The sequence below is a fragment of the Artibeus jamaicensis genome, unplaced genomic scaffold (genome assembly GCF_021234435.1).
Source record: "Artibeus jamaicensis isolate MK-2021 breed Jamaican fruit bat unplaced genomic scaffold, CSHL_Jam_final scaffold_369, whole genome shotgun sequence".
Taxonomy (NCBI): domain Eukaryota; kingdom Metazoa; phylum Chordata; class Mammalia; order Chiroptera; family Phyllostomidae; genus Artibeus; species Artibeus jamaicensis.
In genome coordinates this window covers 36,582,555-36,599,117 of record NW_026522042.1, presented here as the reverse complement: position 1 = coordinate 36,599,117, position 16,563 = coordinate 36,582,555, and the positions used below count along the sequence as shown (strand labels likewise).

Genomic DNA, 16,563 nt, shown 5'->3' with positions numbered 1-16,563 from the left:
CCAAATTATAGTGTCACCCACATGTTTATATCACTTGTACCCATATTATCTTATGGTTTCTTAAAATCTTTGCTAAATGGTTAAAAATTATTCCTACAGGATGCCTTAATTTGCATTTTCATTTCTATCAAGGTTGAATGTGAACATTTGCTTTGGTGGCTTTTTTTACTCTTTATTTCTCTTATATGAAATGTACATTCATATATCACTGGCCCTTATTTGTATTAGAACATTGGTCATTTTCTTTACATATGTAAGAATGCTTTTATGATATATTCAATTATTTTAAGTAAATACTTCTAATCTTTGTTGTCTTTTTAATTCGGATTTAAGAAATGAGTAACTTTATGATTTTACATCCCACAGGTGAATTATGGAAAAGTTTATAATGACAGTAGAAAAGGATTGAAATTTGCTGTCTCCTGTGGCTGCAGTTCAGAATTTGTTTTTGTGCCATATGGTAGCACCATTGCTGTTTATACAGTTTACTCAGGAGAACAGATAACTATGCTTAAGGGACATTATAAAAGTGTTGACTGCTGTGTGTTTCAATCTAATTTCCAGGTAAGAATGATACTTAAGGGAATTTAAAATGTTCAGCTAATTTGCCAGACTAGTTGTATATAAAAGAATAAATTATAATTTCATCTGGAATTATATTGGGTTGGCCAAAAAGTCTATATGTTTTTCTTTCCATAAAATAATACACATTTTTCACTTACACCAATAACTTTATTGATTTGGATATTTTGAGATGTCGACTATCTCCTGCATGATATAATGTTGGTTGTTCTCAATTAATGTCTTGATTTGATCACTATCAACTTCAACTGACCCAAATGAAACAAAAACCCCACAACTGAAATGCAAAGAAAGATTTGTGCAGTGTATGGAGAAAGTGCTGTGACTGATTGAATGTGTCCAAAGTGGTTTGGAAAGTTTCATGCTGGAAATTTCTTGCTGGGCTATGCTCCATGCTCAGTCAGGTAGACCAGTTGAAGTTAAGAGCGATCAATTCAAGACATTAATTGAGCATGCTTTTGCATACAGGCTCTATTTATTCAGCTGTTGAAAATTTCTGGCAAGTTAAAATACTTTTTTTGCAAACAGTCTTTTGGGAAAAGTAGAATATATGTGTCTAATATCAAAATATAGTTTGTGTAATTGACTTATGTTTGTGTGAGTCTAAAATTTTATTTCTTCCCCTTAATTTCCATCATTTCCTCTCTATATTTAGCTACTCCTATTTTGGATACATAAATAATTAACAAGAGTCATATCTTCTCATTGGATTTATCTCTTTATCATTATGCAGTGTCTTTCTTTGCCTCTTATTATAGCCTTTGTTTGATATAAGTATTATTACCACAGCTTTCTTTGTTTCTGTTTGTATGAGGTGTCCAGTATCTTTTTCTATCCCTTTACTTTAAGTCTGTGTATGTCTTTCAATCTGAAGTAGGCTTCTTGTACAGGTCTTGCTTTCTTACCCATCCGTCTACCCTTTGCCTTTGATTGGAGTGTTTAATCTATTTATATTTAAAGTGATTATTGATAGATACATATTTATTGCTGTTTTCTTGTACATATTTATGTTCATCTTTGTTTTTTCTTTCTTCTTGAAGAAGTCAGTTTAACATTTCTTATAAAACTGTTTGGTGGTGATGACCTCCTTTAGCTTTTTTCTGTCTGGAGAGTTTTTTATTTCTCCTTCAATTTTAAATGATAGCCTTGCTGTGTATAGTCTTGGTTATATGTCTTTGCTTTTCATCACTTTAAATATTTCATGCCTATGTCTTTTGGCCTGAAATGTTTTTGTTGTGAAATCAACTGACATTCTTACGAGAGCTCCCTATAGGAGCTTTCTCTTGGTGCTTTTAAGAGTCTCTCTTTGTCTTTAAACTTTGACATTTAATTTTGATGAGTTTTGTGGGCCTCTTTGAATTCATCTTTTTTGGGACTCTGCTTTCTGGACTTGTGTGTGTTTTTTCTTCACCAGGTTAGGGAAGTTTTCAGTCATTGTTTGCTCAAACAGGTTCTCAATCCCTTGTTCTTGCTCTATTCTTTCTGGTATCCCTATGATGTGGCTTTTGTTGTGCTTCATCTTGTCCCAGAAGTCCCTTAAACTATCCTCATTTTTTAAAATTCTTTTTTCTTTTTACTGCTCTGATTTGGTGTTTTCTGCTACCTCGTCCTCCAAATCACTGATTTGATCCTCTGCGTCATTCATTCTGCTATTGATTCCTCCCAATGTACTCTCTATTTCAGATGCTGTATTTCTTATTTATGAGTGGTTCTTTTTTATGATTTCTATGTTCTTTTTTCTGCTTGCTAGCTTTGAGCTCACACTAAGTTTCATGAGAATCCTTATAACTAGTGCTTTGAATTTTGTATCTGAGAGATTGCTTGCCTTCATTTTACTGAGTTCTTTTTCTGCAGATTTCTATTCTTTCATTTGAGGATCTGTGTCTTTGCCTCCTCATTTTGGCTGCCTAGATTCTATTTGTTTCTGCATCCTACATAGATCTGCTGTGTTTCCCAGTCTTGGTGGGGTGGCCTTATGTAGTGGGTCCCCTGTGGGCCTCAGTAGTGTAGTCCTGATTATCTGAACTAGGTCCTTTAGGAATGTCCCCTGTGTGGGTTATGTGAGCCCTCCTGTTGTATTTTAGACTTGACTGCTGTCGATGTATCCTTGGGTAGGGTTGGCCCTCAGGTTGGCTGGCAGTGAGGATTGGCCCTGACCACTGTACAAGCTGCTGTGCAGGGGCTGAACCCACAACAGAATTTGTCTCCAAGGGATCTTGTGCTTGCCATGATCTCCCCTTGGGTGTGGCACTTATGGAGCTAATTCAGGCATGCTCTCATGTGGTCTGAAGCCAGCCACTGGATGTATTGGTTCTAGGGCATTTTCAGAGAAGCTCTGGTGCAGGTCACTGTCAGGCACTCCCTGTGACCAGTCCTGGGCTACCTGTTAGGAGCTGCAAAGTGATTCACAGTCAATTTCTGCCTCTGCCAGGCTTGGATGTGCGTGGGAGGGACCAACCTGGGCATCCAGTACCAAGCCCGAGGCAGGTCAGCAAAATGCTGAAGGCTCCCTAAGTTTCACCTCCACTTGCCAGCTGGATGTTAAACTCAGCCACTGAAAGCCCCTGGTAGTATGTAAGTTGTGTGAGGTGGGCCCTGAGTCACCAGCTAGGGGCAAGTGGTGTTCACCAGGTTGATACAAATTCAGACTTGGCACCAGTACTGGGTCTGAGGCCATTCCGCAAAAGTCTCAGGCTACACCAAGGCCATCCATCACCCACCTGGGGCCTGCGGTGCTGCAGTGTGTCAGTGTCTCAGGGAACCATCGGTATAGGGCCAGCAGAGTCCAGCAGGCTAAAACAAATTGAGATTTGGCTGTGTGGTGGGAGGGCTGTGCATAGGAACAGTGGTGCCTGTAAAGCACATGGGGGAAAATGACCCTCACACCAAAGACACACAACTCAGTCTCTCCCTTTGTGTCTCTGACACCCTCTGAGTCTTCCTAGATCATGAGAACCTTCCTGGACCTCTTTGAGAGCCTTCTAAGAAAGACTGACTGGCACTGGCTGGCTGCAGCCGGCAGGCTCCTCTGCAGGGTGTGAGCTTGGCAGGGCGGTCCACAGAGAGCTGGGTGGGTGGGACCAGTGCATTCCTCAAGGCTGATGCTATACTGAGGGGGGTGCTCTACCTAGGAAAAATGGCAGCTGTGGGCAACATAGGAGAGGAACTCAGTGCAGGGACATTGGTGGCTGTCTCTCCTGCCCCCTTCCCAAAGTTACACAACCCAATCTCTCCATGTATGACTCCTTTGCTCTGAACCATCATCCTCAGCTGGAGTTCAGGGCGAATGCCTGCAATTTAGATTTTGTGTGTTAACCCTTTAAAAGGGCTCCTGGTTTTCTAGCAGCTTCCTCTCTCACCCTGGCAGACAGAATCCCCAGTGATTTCCACAGTCAGATATTATGTGGGCCCCTCTTCCCAGCTCTGGAGGCTGGGCTTTGGAGCCCTGTGTAGAGTTGAGCCCCCTTACTCCTTAGGGGGGGGCTTTGCAGCTGAGGTAGCGCTCTGAATTCTCAAGCACTGCCTGTGGGAGCAGGGCCAGCCCTTTTCTTGTCTTCACCTTTCTTACCAGTCTCCGCTTGGGTTTTTATGTATTTCCTACTTATGACACTTCTGTTTAGCAGCTCTTTAGTTGGTCATTCAGGTTGATTATTCTATAATTTAGTTGTAATTACGATTTGGTCTTGAGAAGAGGTGAGTATACCTTACACCTACTCTGCCACCATCTTGTATCCCTCCTGAATTTTCTGATTTTGTTTATAGCATTGTAATTATGGAGAATGTTCCAATTATGTTACATGTTCTATGTAAAAATGTAATCTTTATAGCATTACAATTACAGCATTGTAATTGTAGGAGAATGTTCGTATTCACAGGTAATATACACTGAATTATTCTGGGGTGATAGGATCTCATGTTGGCAATTTACATTCATGTTTCAGGGGGGAAAAAATACCTTTGTGTTACATTTGCAACTTTTCTGTAAGCATTTGTGTTTTCTTTAATCTAACTACCCAACTGAACTCCTGCACTTACCCGAAAAGCTTCAAGACTCAATTCAAATGCCTCCATTTAAGTGAAATCTTTATTGAATCATTCTGATTGAAGTGTTGTCTCTTTCAAGCTCTCTTTCTTGAACATCTACAAAATTTTCTTTGCATCTTTATCAATACAGCAGTACTTAAGCATGAATAGCCTTTTAAGCTTAATATCTTAGGTATGCGTCTTGCCTTCTCAGAAAATTAAATTGCTTGAGAGTACTGGACATACGAAATACCTCTGCATTATCTACAGTTATTGTAACCATATATACTAGACTTAGTTTTATATAATTTTGTTCTCTTTAAGAAATTTAATTATGTTTAACTAAGTCTAATGTAGTTCTTTGCATCTATATTTCCTATAAAAAACTTCATAATCTTATTTTTCCTTTATTCAGAATCTCTACTTTTTGTTTTTTTAGAAAAATGCTAATTGTACCAGGTTTCAACTAGTCTTTCACAAGACCAATAATAACGACAAATAACTGGATACCAGAGCAGACAAAAGTTACATTGTTAATAATATTTTGTAGAAATATGGAAAAATCACTTAGTCATTCAGAGTTTTATAGCCACTTAACACTTTGCTATTTTTTGTTTTTTATTCCTTTCTTCTTTGCCAAATAACTTTTTTTCAAGGAACTCGGTATTTTACATCCTGTTTTTTTCCTTCATGCTGCCAGTATTTGGTGTATATCCTGTTCTTTTCTCTTGACATTACCATGAGTGTTTTCCCATGTCATTAAATAGTCTTCCAGAATAAATTTAATGACATGGGCCTGTAAAGCAAAGGTTGGCTGGTTCAATTCCCAGTCAGGGCACATGCCTGGGTTGCAGGCCAGGTCCCCAGTAGGGGACACATGAGAGGCAACCACACATTGATGTTTCTCTCCCACTCTTTCTCCTTCCTTTCCCCTCTCTAAAAATAAATATTTTTTAAAAGAATAAATTTAATGGCTGTATGTAGTAACCCGTCATATGAGTGCAGCATAAATTTATACATAAATCATTACTCAACTTTGGACAATTATTTCTTTTTTATTATAAATACTAATTATATCCTTGAATTCCATGTATGTCCTTGGCATGACTTAGAAATGCATATAAGAATTTTTTATATATATTGAGATTCTGTTTTCAGACAAGATTATACCAGTTTACGCCCTGTGTATATGACTGAATCTGTTTCACTATCCCACAGGAGTGTTTCAGTACGAGCCAGTATAACATATTCCTTGTTTTGTGGGGAGGGAAATGAACATCGTTCAGCCGTGTGCAAACAGCATATCCTAAAAGACACCGACATAGACAGACTGTGCATCAGCACAAGTTTTCCCTTATAGAATGAACTTCTCAACAAGCATAGCATATGGATCTTAAAGAAGCTCCTTAAGTTAAACAGCAGCTAGTTAGGCAACTGTGAGCTAGGTAAAACATTATGAACTTTTGGCTAGAAACTCGTATGGTTTCTTCATTGGAGTCTTATTAAAACTTAGTTACTGACAGAAGACAAACTATTTCATCCATTTTTTTTCGTTTTCTACTTTGACACTTGAAATAAATACTATGAAACATAAAAACCACTATAATGTTGAGCGTTTTTGTAAATTTTTTACATTAGCAAGCTCCAAGGTATCATGGTACTGTGTTTAAATATAAAATACTAGATCAACAAATGTTTAAAAAGGGCAGTAGTCAGTTCTTTGGAGTAGAAATAGAATTAATCTAATTGATGTAAACTAAGATTTTTTTTTAGTTAATGTAGTTAATTAATTGTAGTTAGTGAATTGTTTCATATTGGTATCACCTTTAAATTAATTAATGCACGGTCATCTCTTTGCTTTCCATGTTATAGGAACTTTACAGTGGTAGCAGAGACTGCAATATTCTTGCTTGGGTACCATCCTTATATGAACCACTTCATGATGATGATGAGGTAAATATTATTTGTACAAATCTGTAGTGGTTTCTAAATCATAAAGAAAAGTTTATTAATTTATGTGGAAAAAAATTTAAAGCATATTTTTGCTATTAAAAGGACATTTATAAAGCTGAATTACTATTTACATTTTAATTTACTACTTTTTCCAGTGAATATGTACTTTTTTTTTAACACACTTAATATCATGCTTAGATGTACAACTGGACATCCTACTTTTCTCAGTTAATATTGTACAATAAGCCTTTTCATGTCATTAATAACTATTTTTAATAATATAGCATTCTGTCACTTACATACCACAATTTACTTCAGTATTTACTCATTTGAAGAGACATTTGTTTTGAACATTATTAATAAGTCAAAGTCAGTATCTGTTCATAAGTTGTTTATATTTGATTACTTTTTTGGATAGAATGGATGACATTTCTAAAGTTTTTGTTTTTTTACATTGTCAAGTTTTACCAATTTACATTGCTACCAGCAAGCAGTCTGTTAGTTTCTATCTTAAAGCATAAATTTATACAAATATGACAGTCTGAATAAAAAGCCTGAAAAATATATAGATAGACAGAGATGAATCCCTGGTCTTAAGTAGTAACCTCTGTATTTTTTTACTTTCATGTCAAGCTTTTTGTAGGTTATATCTTTCCTACCAAAGATTGTTTTACCAAGCACTGTTAATCATCCCCATTTATCATAATTTCTGCAGTGTAAAAAGGCTAATGTCTAAAAACCAATATTTCTATGTTTAATTTTCTTTAGAGCTGAAATATAAATGTAGTTAGTAACATGTTACATTAATCTAACCTTTAAGTCAGAATAAAAATAAAACATCTTAAATGGAGATGGGAGAAAATCATTGAGAGAGCAAGTTTGAAATTCTAAAAACATTCTTCATGTATTTAGTTTCTTTATAAAAACAGACTTCTGTCCAAACCACATGGAAATGAATTTTTATGGGGGTAGTTGATAGCATTTAGCAGCTATTGACAAGATATATTTCATACCTAAATTTGCAACTGCTATGGTTACTGCAATATAAAGCCTGTGAATAATTTTCTTTTGGCCCTAATCTAAATGACAGAGGGAATAAAAACACAATGATAAATTTTCAACCTGCTGGCCAAACAGTGTATGAATACTTCCAGATTTTATCACATGTCTATTTTGGTTTATTATGGCATTGATTAATTTTAGTGTTCAGCAGCTTTAAATGATTTAATATCCTTCTGTAGAAAGCTTAATATGGTCAAATATTTTGGTCCAGCCATTTATTTTGCATTATTACTTAATTACTTTGTCCTGCTATTTGGGAATTACTATATGTATTTATATATATATATATATATATATTACATACAATTACTATATGGTATACACAGTACACACTGTATACTTTTATAATCCAAGTTATAAAATTACAGGTCCTATTAAGGAAGTATAACAATTATTTACCAAATGAAAGTAAAAGTAAATTAACTATGATTTATGTTTGGAAAAAGGATATTAGAAAAAAATTGTAATGTTGAATTTATAAAGATTGTATGGGATTCTGATGGTTGGTTTCCTTGTTATATAGTTAGTGGTAGTTTGAATTCCTCATCTAGAATAATTTTTATATATGAAGAATTAACCTGAACAAGTAGCAAATCAAATAGGGGCAAAAAAAGTTAGCTTTATTTTTGTTTTAAAGCTATAAGGCTTTAAAAAGTCTACTGTTTTACTTTAAGATATCCATCAGTCTCATGTTAATATAAAATCGTATGTGCCAAGATTATTTTCACACAACTAGTTTGAAAGATTTCTGTGAGTATAGGTGGAACATGAATGTGATCATGATACAAATCGCAGTAGAGATGTCTGTCTTTATACACAAGACCCTGCTCCTTTGTGTATGTATATTCACTGTTTAACTCTTACTTAGAAGTTTTTCATCTCAACTATCCAGTAAGTGATTGCTGCAGTTTCCCAGAGAGGCAACATAACACAGTTCAAAACAAAACACACCTACACACACTTCCTCACTTTGTCTTTTGTTTCAGGTACTCTAAGTAATAATAATGCTGGTAACTGTGTTTGAAGCTGAGTTATGCCACTTATTAGTAATCTGGGACAATTTTATATATCCAACTATTAGAACATCAAAGCAAAATTATTCTCAGGTTTCCTTTCAAATCTATCCTTAGATGAGCTGTACTTCCCCATCAACCAAGATATAATGGGTAATAGGAATAGATTTTATGGTAGTTAAGCATAAGCCCTGTTATTTAATTGGCAGTCTTATATCTGAGGAATCTACCTTCCTTTTGCCTCCTCTTTGTAAAACTTAGTCATGGTCAAGGCAAGCCTATATGACTCCTGATCAGTTTTCCGTTCCGAGATCTCTAGGTTACCACATTATAGTTTAGCTCTGACCTCTCACCAAGAATCTTACTTTATTTTGTTGGTCACACAACATAGAGATGTTTTACTTACCACTTGTGTTGGTGTATAGTTATGTGCTGATAGAGAAAACCCTATATTCTACCTATGGAGACTTTCCAGTAAGTACCATTAAGAAACTTATATTTTATCAAGATACACATGTGTTAGATATTTGGTTTTGCTGTTCCTCCCCATTGTTTTGGACTTGGACTAGATCTCCCCTAAACTTTTGCTTCCCTATCTGCATAACATTCAGAACTATCTTTCAGTAGAACAGGCAGCCTGGTGAGGTAGAGATGGCATGTTCAAGCATAGAAAGGATGTCTACTAGGAGGAAATGTAGAGAAAACTGAAGTAACAGTTGGCAGTTACACTTGATCAGTGAGTCTCAAATAATATGTATACCACATCCATACATATTTTTACTGCAGCTTTTACTATAAATATGGTATTTTAGTTGTGATTTTTAGCAATATGCTTTTTATAATACTGTAATAAATTATAGTTATCCTTTACTACTATAAACAATAAAATTTACATGCAACTACATTTATTTTTGCACTTTATCTTGTTTCTTTGCTCACTGTAGCAAAAATAAATTACAATAAAATATAATTTTGCTTCTTTGTGAGTCTTCAAATGAAACTTAAATGTTTAGTAGGTGGTTACATATTGGGCTTCCATAGTGGAATTTGGAGGCATGACCTTTGTATGGTTTATCCATGCAAGCACGTTTTTGGTAGATATATAAAGCAAAGTAAAGGCTGCCAAAGATAGAATTGGAAAGATGAATCACTTAACCCATAGGGATAAAACATCCTTGAATAAATTCTCATGAAATAACCTAACTTAGTAGTTAAATTATAAAACCAGAAAGATAGGTAATTAGGTAAACATTTGGATGAAGGAATAAATAAACTTCAGTATGGTACTCTTGCAGGCATATGGACTGCTGCTAGAAATAAGTAAGTAGCTGAAGTTTGGTAATAGTTTTGTATCTGAATATTTGAGGTAGTGATAATTGCTAACATTAGATTTAGAAATAGTGACAATATCCAACATAAGGTTCGTGGTAGACTCTAACCTATAGATTTAAGAGCTACAAAGGATATTTATATACTGTTTTATGATGCTTTGGGTATTTACTAGAAACACCTACTTGTTCTATAGTTATCATTGTTTGAATTATGGTCATCAAAAAGAAGTAAATATTTTCAGACATACAATAAGGGTCACCCTTATAAAATATTGCTATATGTTGTAAAAGCAATACTGATGTGAGATAATTTAAGAATAGTCTCAGTGCTAATATATTATTGGATTTTGGGTCTCATAGCAAATGTAAAAGCTGCAGAATAAGAAGCAGACCTGGCTCATAATTCCTAGATATTAAAAAAAAAAAAGAGACCATTTTAAAGCCCTTTAGTCATTTGCCAGAGAATAAGAAGATAACCATTTAAAATGTTTTCAAAAAAGTGAATTGATTTAAAATACCGCAGATAATAAAATTCCTCTGGTTTACCTTTATCAGGTATGACTCTGAAGTTGTAAGAATACTGTGATGTTTTGTTGTTTTAGATGATTAGACTGATGTGCTGCCTTCTGTGCTAAGAGAGGGGGTTGTTTTGTTTGTTTTAAACAACATCTACCAAATGCATGTTATCTTTCTAAGAAAACTCCCAGGGAAACCTATGTACTAATGATAAACATGGTACCATTTCAGACACATTTTGCATTGCTTCTGAACTACTTTATCAACTATAAAAAATAAGCCTCACAACTTAACCAACATTACTTTTTGAACCCAATATGGTATTACTCAGTCTGATAAACACCTTATTCCTCATATATGGATGGTTGCTTATTTATAAAAGTTAGGCCCACCCAAACAATAAAAAGTTGTCAGTCAGACTATAGACCTAAGTCCAGTCTTAACTACATGGCTGGTAACTTGTTACCTTCTCCAGGTAATACCAGAGAGTCACAGAAATGCATTAAGCAATGGTATCATGGTGTATGTATGCATGTGTGAGCATGCATGCTCTCATAAGTTCATGTGTGTGTGTGTGTACATTGTGAGGTAACTACTTTGAGGGAAATAGATAATTTGGATAAAGTCCAGTGTGTCTACTTAAAATGAAATTACATTATATTGTATATGGGACATTACTTATATTACTTTTGTTTTGAAATTAATAATTATAGTTTCTTTCAAAATATCTAATTGTTTTTCAATTGATATGTTGCATAACTATGTTGTGAACCTAAAATCATGAAATAGATTAATCGAATCATCCTTTTCCCCCCTCTTCTTAGACTACAAGCAAATCACAGTTAAATCAGGCATTTGAAGATGCCTGGAGCAGCAGTGATGAAGAAGGATGAAGATCAATCCTAAGTACCTTTGCATCTCTATTGACGAAATTTTTTTTAATGGGACTTTTAACTGTTCAGTGACAGCTAAATTAGCCCTCAATTTGGGTGGCTTTTTTCTCCCATGTTTTAAAATGAGGTTAATATTTGCACAAAGTCCGGAAACTGACTTATATGTAATTTCTTTAATCAAAACATGTTTCTTGCCTGTGATTGGTTGAGAGTTCCGTTGTATTTTCTCCTTTTTCTTCCTTCCCTCTCTTAGATTAAAAAAAAAAAAAAAACTTTGAAGAAAAAGAAAAAAAAAAAACATGTTTCTTGATCCCAGTTCCTATGGCCTGGTGTGGCCCCTATTGCTATAGTGCAAGGAGACAAGTCATGGTACCCACATGTGGGACCTGGAGCAGACTCTGAACTGTGAGATGCAGTCTTTGAGGATGTGCAAGTGGAAGTTAACAGCACTGACTTTCTCCCACTGGCTATGTCATCAGCCTGTTCATTTTCACTTTCAAGGGTGATTTTACTGAGGGTGATTTTATCAAAAATAATAGTTGGAAAGTTAGCATCAAAAATGTTTTATTATTTCTTATTCACGTATCCAGTTTTTGCAATGATTTAATTTAGTTGACAGTTTGTAGCCTTATGTTAAATATTTTTGGATTCAGTTCCACAATCCAAAAAGTGCATCACAGGAGTCTTTTTAACTTGGGGAAAATTCCATGTTTTCTTTATTTTAATGCATGAGATGGCAGCTTATACTTATACTTGAACCTCATTTCTCTGAATTGTGTTCAGATATGACCAACTCTCACTTTATTCATCAAGGCAAAAATGTACTGATAGGGGATCTGGGTTAAAAATGAACTGTTAAGCATAAAATTTCTGTTTTGCTGTGTACTCTTACTGTGGTATAACCCAGAGGTTATTATCGTGAAGCTAATTTTACATTTCCTTTGTTCCTCGATGTTATCAGCAGGACACTAGCAAAAGAGGTGTTTGTGAGCTCAAATTCCAAATATACAGTTGTTGAGTTTTTTAAAGATTTTATTTATTTATTTTTAGAGGGAGGGAGAAAGAGAGCGAGACAAATATCAATGTGTGGCTGCCTCTCACGTGGCCCACCTGGGGACCTGGCCCACAACCCAAGCATGTGCCCTGACGGGGAATCAAACTGAGGACCCTTTGGTTTGCAGCTTGTGCTCAATCCACTGAGCTACACCAGCCAGGGCCAGTTGTTGAGTTTTTAAGTGTGTAATGTTAGGCCTTATAGCAGACCTTTTGGTCATATGTTTTACGTATACTTACTTTTGTATGTTGATTTTATTAAGCCCTTACCATTTTGTTTTGGGGGTTTATTCTTTTTTTTTTCATGTAATTTTTAAAATTTTAATTGTTCAAGTAGTTTTCTGCCTTTACCCCAACCAGCCCACGCCCCCAGTCCTCCCTACCTCCTTTCTGTTTCCACCACCCCAGCCCTTACCATTTTATTCTCTTTTATGAGGATGCTTATGACTTTTGAGAATGCTGTTGAAGTTGGAAATTATTGTTTTTTTGTATCTCAAAGGAAAAAGTTTTCTCCAAACCACAAATAAGTGTATTGCTGCTTCTTTTTTTTTTTTTTAACATAAATTAACCCATTTATTTTAGACTAACAGTGTTTCACATTGTGGCGCTTCTACTGGTCTTTCAGTCTTTTCAGTCTTCTGAAAGCCAGCTTTACTCTGATGGCAGTGTGAACAGCAGGTCCAGGCACCACTAGCTACTGTTTTCCGGCAGGAGCCACAGTGCCAGATCCCCACAGCTCTTCACTTCACCTTGGTTTTGCCATAGACAGAGCAAGGGTCCTTGACATGCTGACTGATTTGAATTTACTTCACCATTATCCTGACAGAGGCTGCATAATGGCTCACATATTTACCTATGAGCCCAACCTTCTTGGTGCATTTAGCAATGTCGCTTCAAGCTAGGTTGGAACCCCAGAGAATGTATTGCTTTTTTCTAGTTACATAAATATTGTCAGTCCTGCATATTGGTGTGTTTCACACTGGCAAATTCAACCAACTGTGGATCAAAAATATTCCCCCCCAAAAAGAAAGTTACATTGTTGATAACATGTACTGGTTAGGCTTATGCTGGTTATATCAGTGCTAAACACATACAGAGGCCGGGAACCAGACAACTGGGGACATCTTTATAGCCCAGAGGCTACCCAAACTATTCAAACTGTCAAACCCTGTATTTACACAGCGAACCATCCCTGCCTCACCCAATTCTTCCCAGAAAACTCCAATAAAGGCTCTGGGCCATGCTTTGCCCTATCCCTGGAGCAGAGGTCTCCTGACCAGCCCTGGTCCTTCCCCATGTGGTCCTGTGCTGTGCCTGCAGGTTCTAGGGATCTGTGAGTATGAACTTCTTCCTTTATGACAATTGTTTCCATGCTGTATGGCTTACCATATCTGATTAGAACAAATCCCAGATGCAAATCTTAACATAATTGACACAGTGAGCTGGGTGGTTTGGTGCCAAATGGAGATGGTATGTGCTTAAACTGCTCTTGTCCCTGGCCAGTGTGGCTCAGTTGGTTGGAGCCTTGTCCCGTAACTGAAAGGTTGTGGGTTTGATCCCAGTCTGGAAGCCAGTCTCTGGTCCGGGCATGTCTGCAGGGCAAGTAATTGATGCTTCTCTCATACATTGATGTTTCTCTCCCTTCCTAAAATTGTCCTCTGGTGAGCAAACAAAACAAACAAAAAACCAACTGGACCCAACAGTCAGTGGACACTGCCTGGGAGGGCACCCCTGGTTGTTGGTACCCTTACTCCTTGGTGGTTTCTGTGTTGTTTTTTGTCAGGTATTGTCATGGTTTCCCAACCAGAAGGGGGTACTCAACGTATTTCCCCATATTGATGGAAAACCTAGGGTCCAGGAAACGATCCCAGGGGGTGTATAAGGAATTGGCTACAGCTTGAAAAGTTCCCTTCAAAGGAGATGGGCATGACCAACCTCCTAGTGCCTTAGGATCTAACGCACTGGTGCCTGGCAGCACACACAAGCAGCTGGGCCGTCTGAGCCATTTAGATGAAATTACCTAGTATGCAGGAAGTCATATGCTTCTGGAGGCACGACATAAACCAGTCTCCCACCCTCCACCCCCCGGGATTTTTTCAAGTCAAATTTCAGCCTGTTCCTCGGCGTAAGAAGAGATGGCTCCTCCTGAACACTTACTCCATGTGCGAAGGGCCATTCGTGGATTTGCTGTGAGGGGTTCCTAGGAGATCATGGCTTCCACAAATGTAAACTGTTCAGGTCATGAGCTTCTGGGCTGTGTCTGCTTGCTGCTGTCACAAGGGATTGGTTTTCCAACCCAGTGAGGTGTAAGAGGTCTTGTCGCTGGAGATGTTCAATGAGAAAAGGGAAGAAGAGAAGGGAGCATCTGGTTCCAGTGCAGAACACCTAATCCATAGCCATGGGCTCTCCTAAAATCTGCTGCTATCAGTGTGAAAGGGTGTCATGCACAAAATAGAGGTAATGCCACCTTTGCTTTCTGAGATGTAGACCGTAGCTCCTTTAAGGTGGATTGGGACACCCTGGAGAAGGGGGTGCCACCACTCATAGCAGAAGCCACTTGGGACCACCAGGAACTTATCAGGTAAACATTCAAAAGGAAAAAGTTTAGCAGCCTAAAAACAGAAGCCCTAATTCTAAAAGACTGTTTAAAAAGAGACAGCAAAGATGTATTTTAAGAAAAAAATAAAACAAAATAAAAATAAATAAATAAAAAGAGGCAGGACTACTAGGAAGAGACCATTATTCCGAGGACAAGACTGATCCCAGCCAAGAGGTTACTTAGAGGCACCTGCTTTCTTCAGCCCTGCCCCACCCACTTTGTTATCATCCAGAAAAAGAAAGTAAAGACTGCACCTTCAGGGGCAAAAGGCTGAAACAGGAAGAAAACAAAGGAAGACTGCCACTTTGGGTGGCTACAAGCTCAAGGGGAAAAATAGAAACTTAAAATTTTTAGGCACTTAAGCAAATGCCAGTTTAGCAATCATAGTGCTAATCCTAGATTACTTATTGATTTAGAAGTACAAATAGGTAGCTACAGAATAGCCTATTCTGTAAAGTACAGGGGATGTAAAGTACAGTATAGGAAATGGGGTAGTCAGAGAACTTACTCGTATGACCCATGGACATGAACAATGGTGTGGGGATTGCCTGAGGGCGTGAGGATGCTGGATGAAGGGGAGAAAGGGGGAGAAAAATTGGGGCAACTGTAATAGCATAATCAATAAAATATAATTTAAAAAATTGTTAAATTCATTCCTGCTTCAAAATCGCACACTGAAATATTTATAAAGCATTTTAAAATGGCATTTACTGTGTGAAATACATTAGTAGAGGCTTATATTCAAGATTAATTGAAGTTTATTGAAAGCAAATGTGGAGTATCTTTATAAAAGTTTCATGAATTGTATTGAATGAAGACTCAAACTATAATGGAATGACCATGCTGTTTTGCCTCAACTAAAACTTCTACAGTAAAGTTTCCATCTAAGTTATTATGGAGACACCACAGATTAACTGTTTTATTTAGCAAGTTACTTAGCTCCCTGAGCTAGTTTCTTCATTTGTGGAGAGGGAATAAAATACACTTTATGGAGTTGAAATAAAGTTCTGACATAAAAGAATTGTCCAGCTATTAGAACTCTTTAATTACTTAAAAATCTCAAGATTATTGGGCTGTGAGCTCTTACCAAAATTTTCTGAAATTCACCTCCACAGAACATGGTCCACACATATATTTTGTCTTCCACTTCCTTCTAGAATGTACATTTCCGTAGGGCAGGAATTTTGTCTATTTTGTTTATCTTCAGCACCTGGAATACTGCTTAGCAAATAGAAGATGCAAAAATATGTGTTTATTTATTTATTGAATTAGAGAAACGACCATTAGCAAGCACTTAACTGAAAAACAGTTCACAATTTACAAACAGTAAAGTGTTCAGTTGTGTTATTGTTGTAACTTACTATGTAGGAAATCTTAAGTATTATTAAATATTAGTTAATAACATGGGATTACTTTAATATTAGAGTCTTTCTTTTTGCAAAATGGCAAAGGGTTCTATTCTCAAGGTTACTCCTGGCCCATACACCAACGTAGATTTTCTCTGAATCCTTTTAGAGAGCTGCTGTTATACTGGGGAC

At 36.7% G+C, this 16,563-nt stretch overlaps 1 protein-coding gene and 1 pseudogene across 3 annotated transcripts in view; one reads left to right on the top strand and one right to left on the bottom strand.

Annotated features, from left to right (window-relative positions):
* Window positions 1–11,563, top strand: part of ERCC8 (ERCC excision repair 8, CSA ubiquitin ligase complex subunit) — a 43,185-nt gene extending 31,622 nt beyond the window's left edge. For 2 of the 3 annotated variants that reach the window (XM_037155839.2, XM_037155840.2), the window contains 3 exons: window positions 367–564; window positions 6,478–6,558; window positions 11,305–11,563. In XM_037155839.2, coding sequence (XP_037011734.2) covers window positions 367–564; window positions 6,478–6,558; window positions 11,305–11,373 — 348 coding nt within the window. In that variant the 3' untranslated portion in view covers window positions 11,374–11,563. The remainder of the gene's footprint in view (window positions 1–366; window positions 565–6,477; window positions 6,559–11,304) is intronic. The other variant, XM_053657406.1, reaches the window with a different exon arrangement.
* A 1,466-nt stretch (window positions 11,564–13,029) lies between these two features.
* Window positions 13,030–14,588, bottom strand: LOC119057181 (60S ribosomal protein L37a-like; annotated as a pseudogene).
* Between the last annotated feature and the right edge of the window lie 1,975 nt (window positions 14,589–16,563).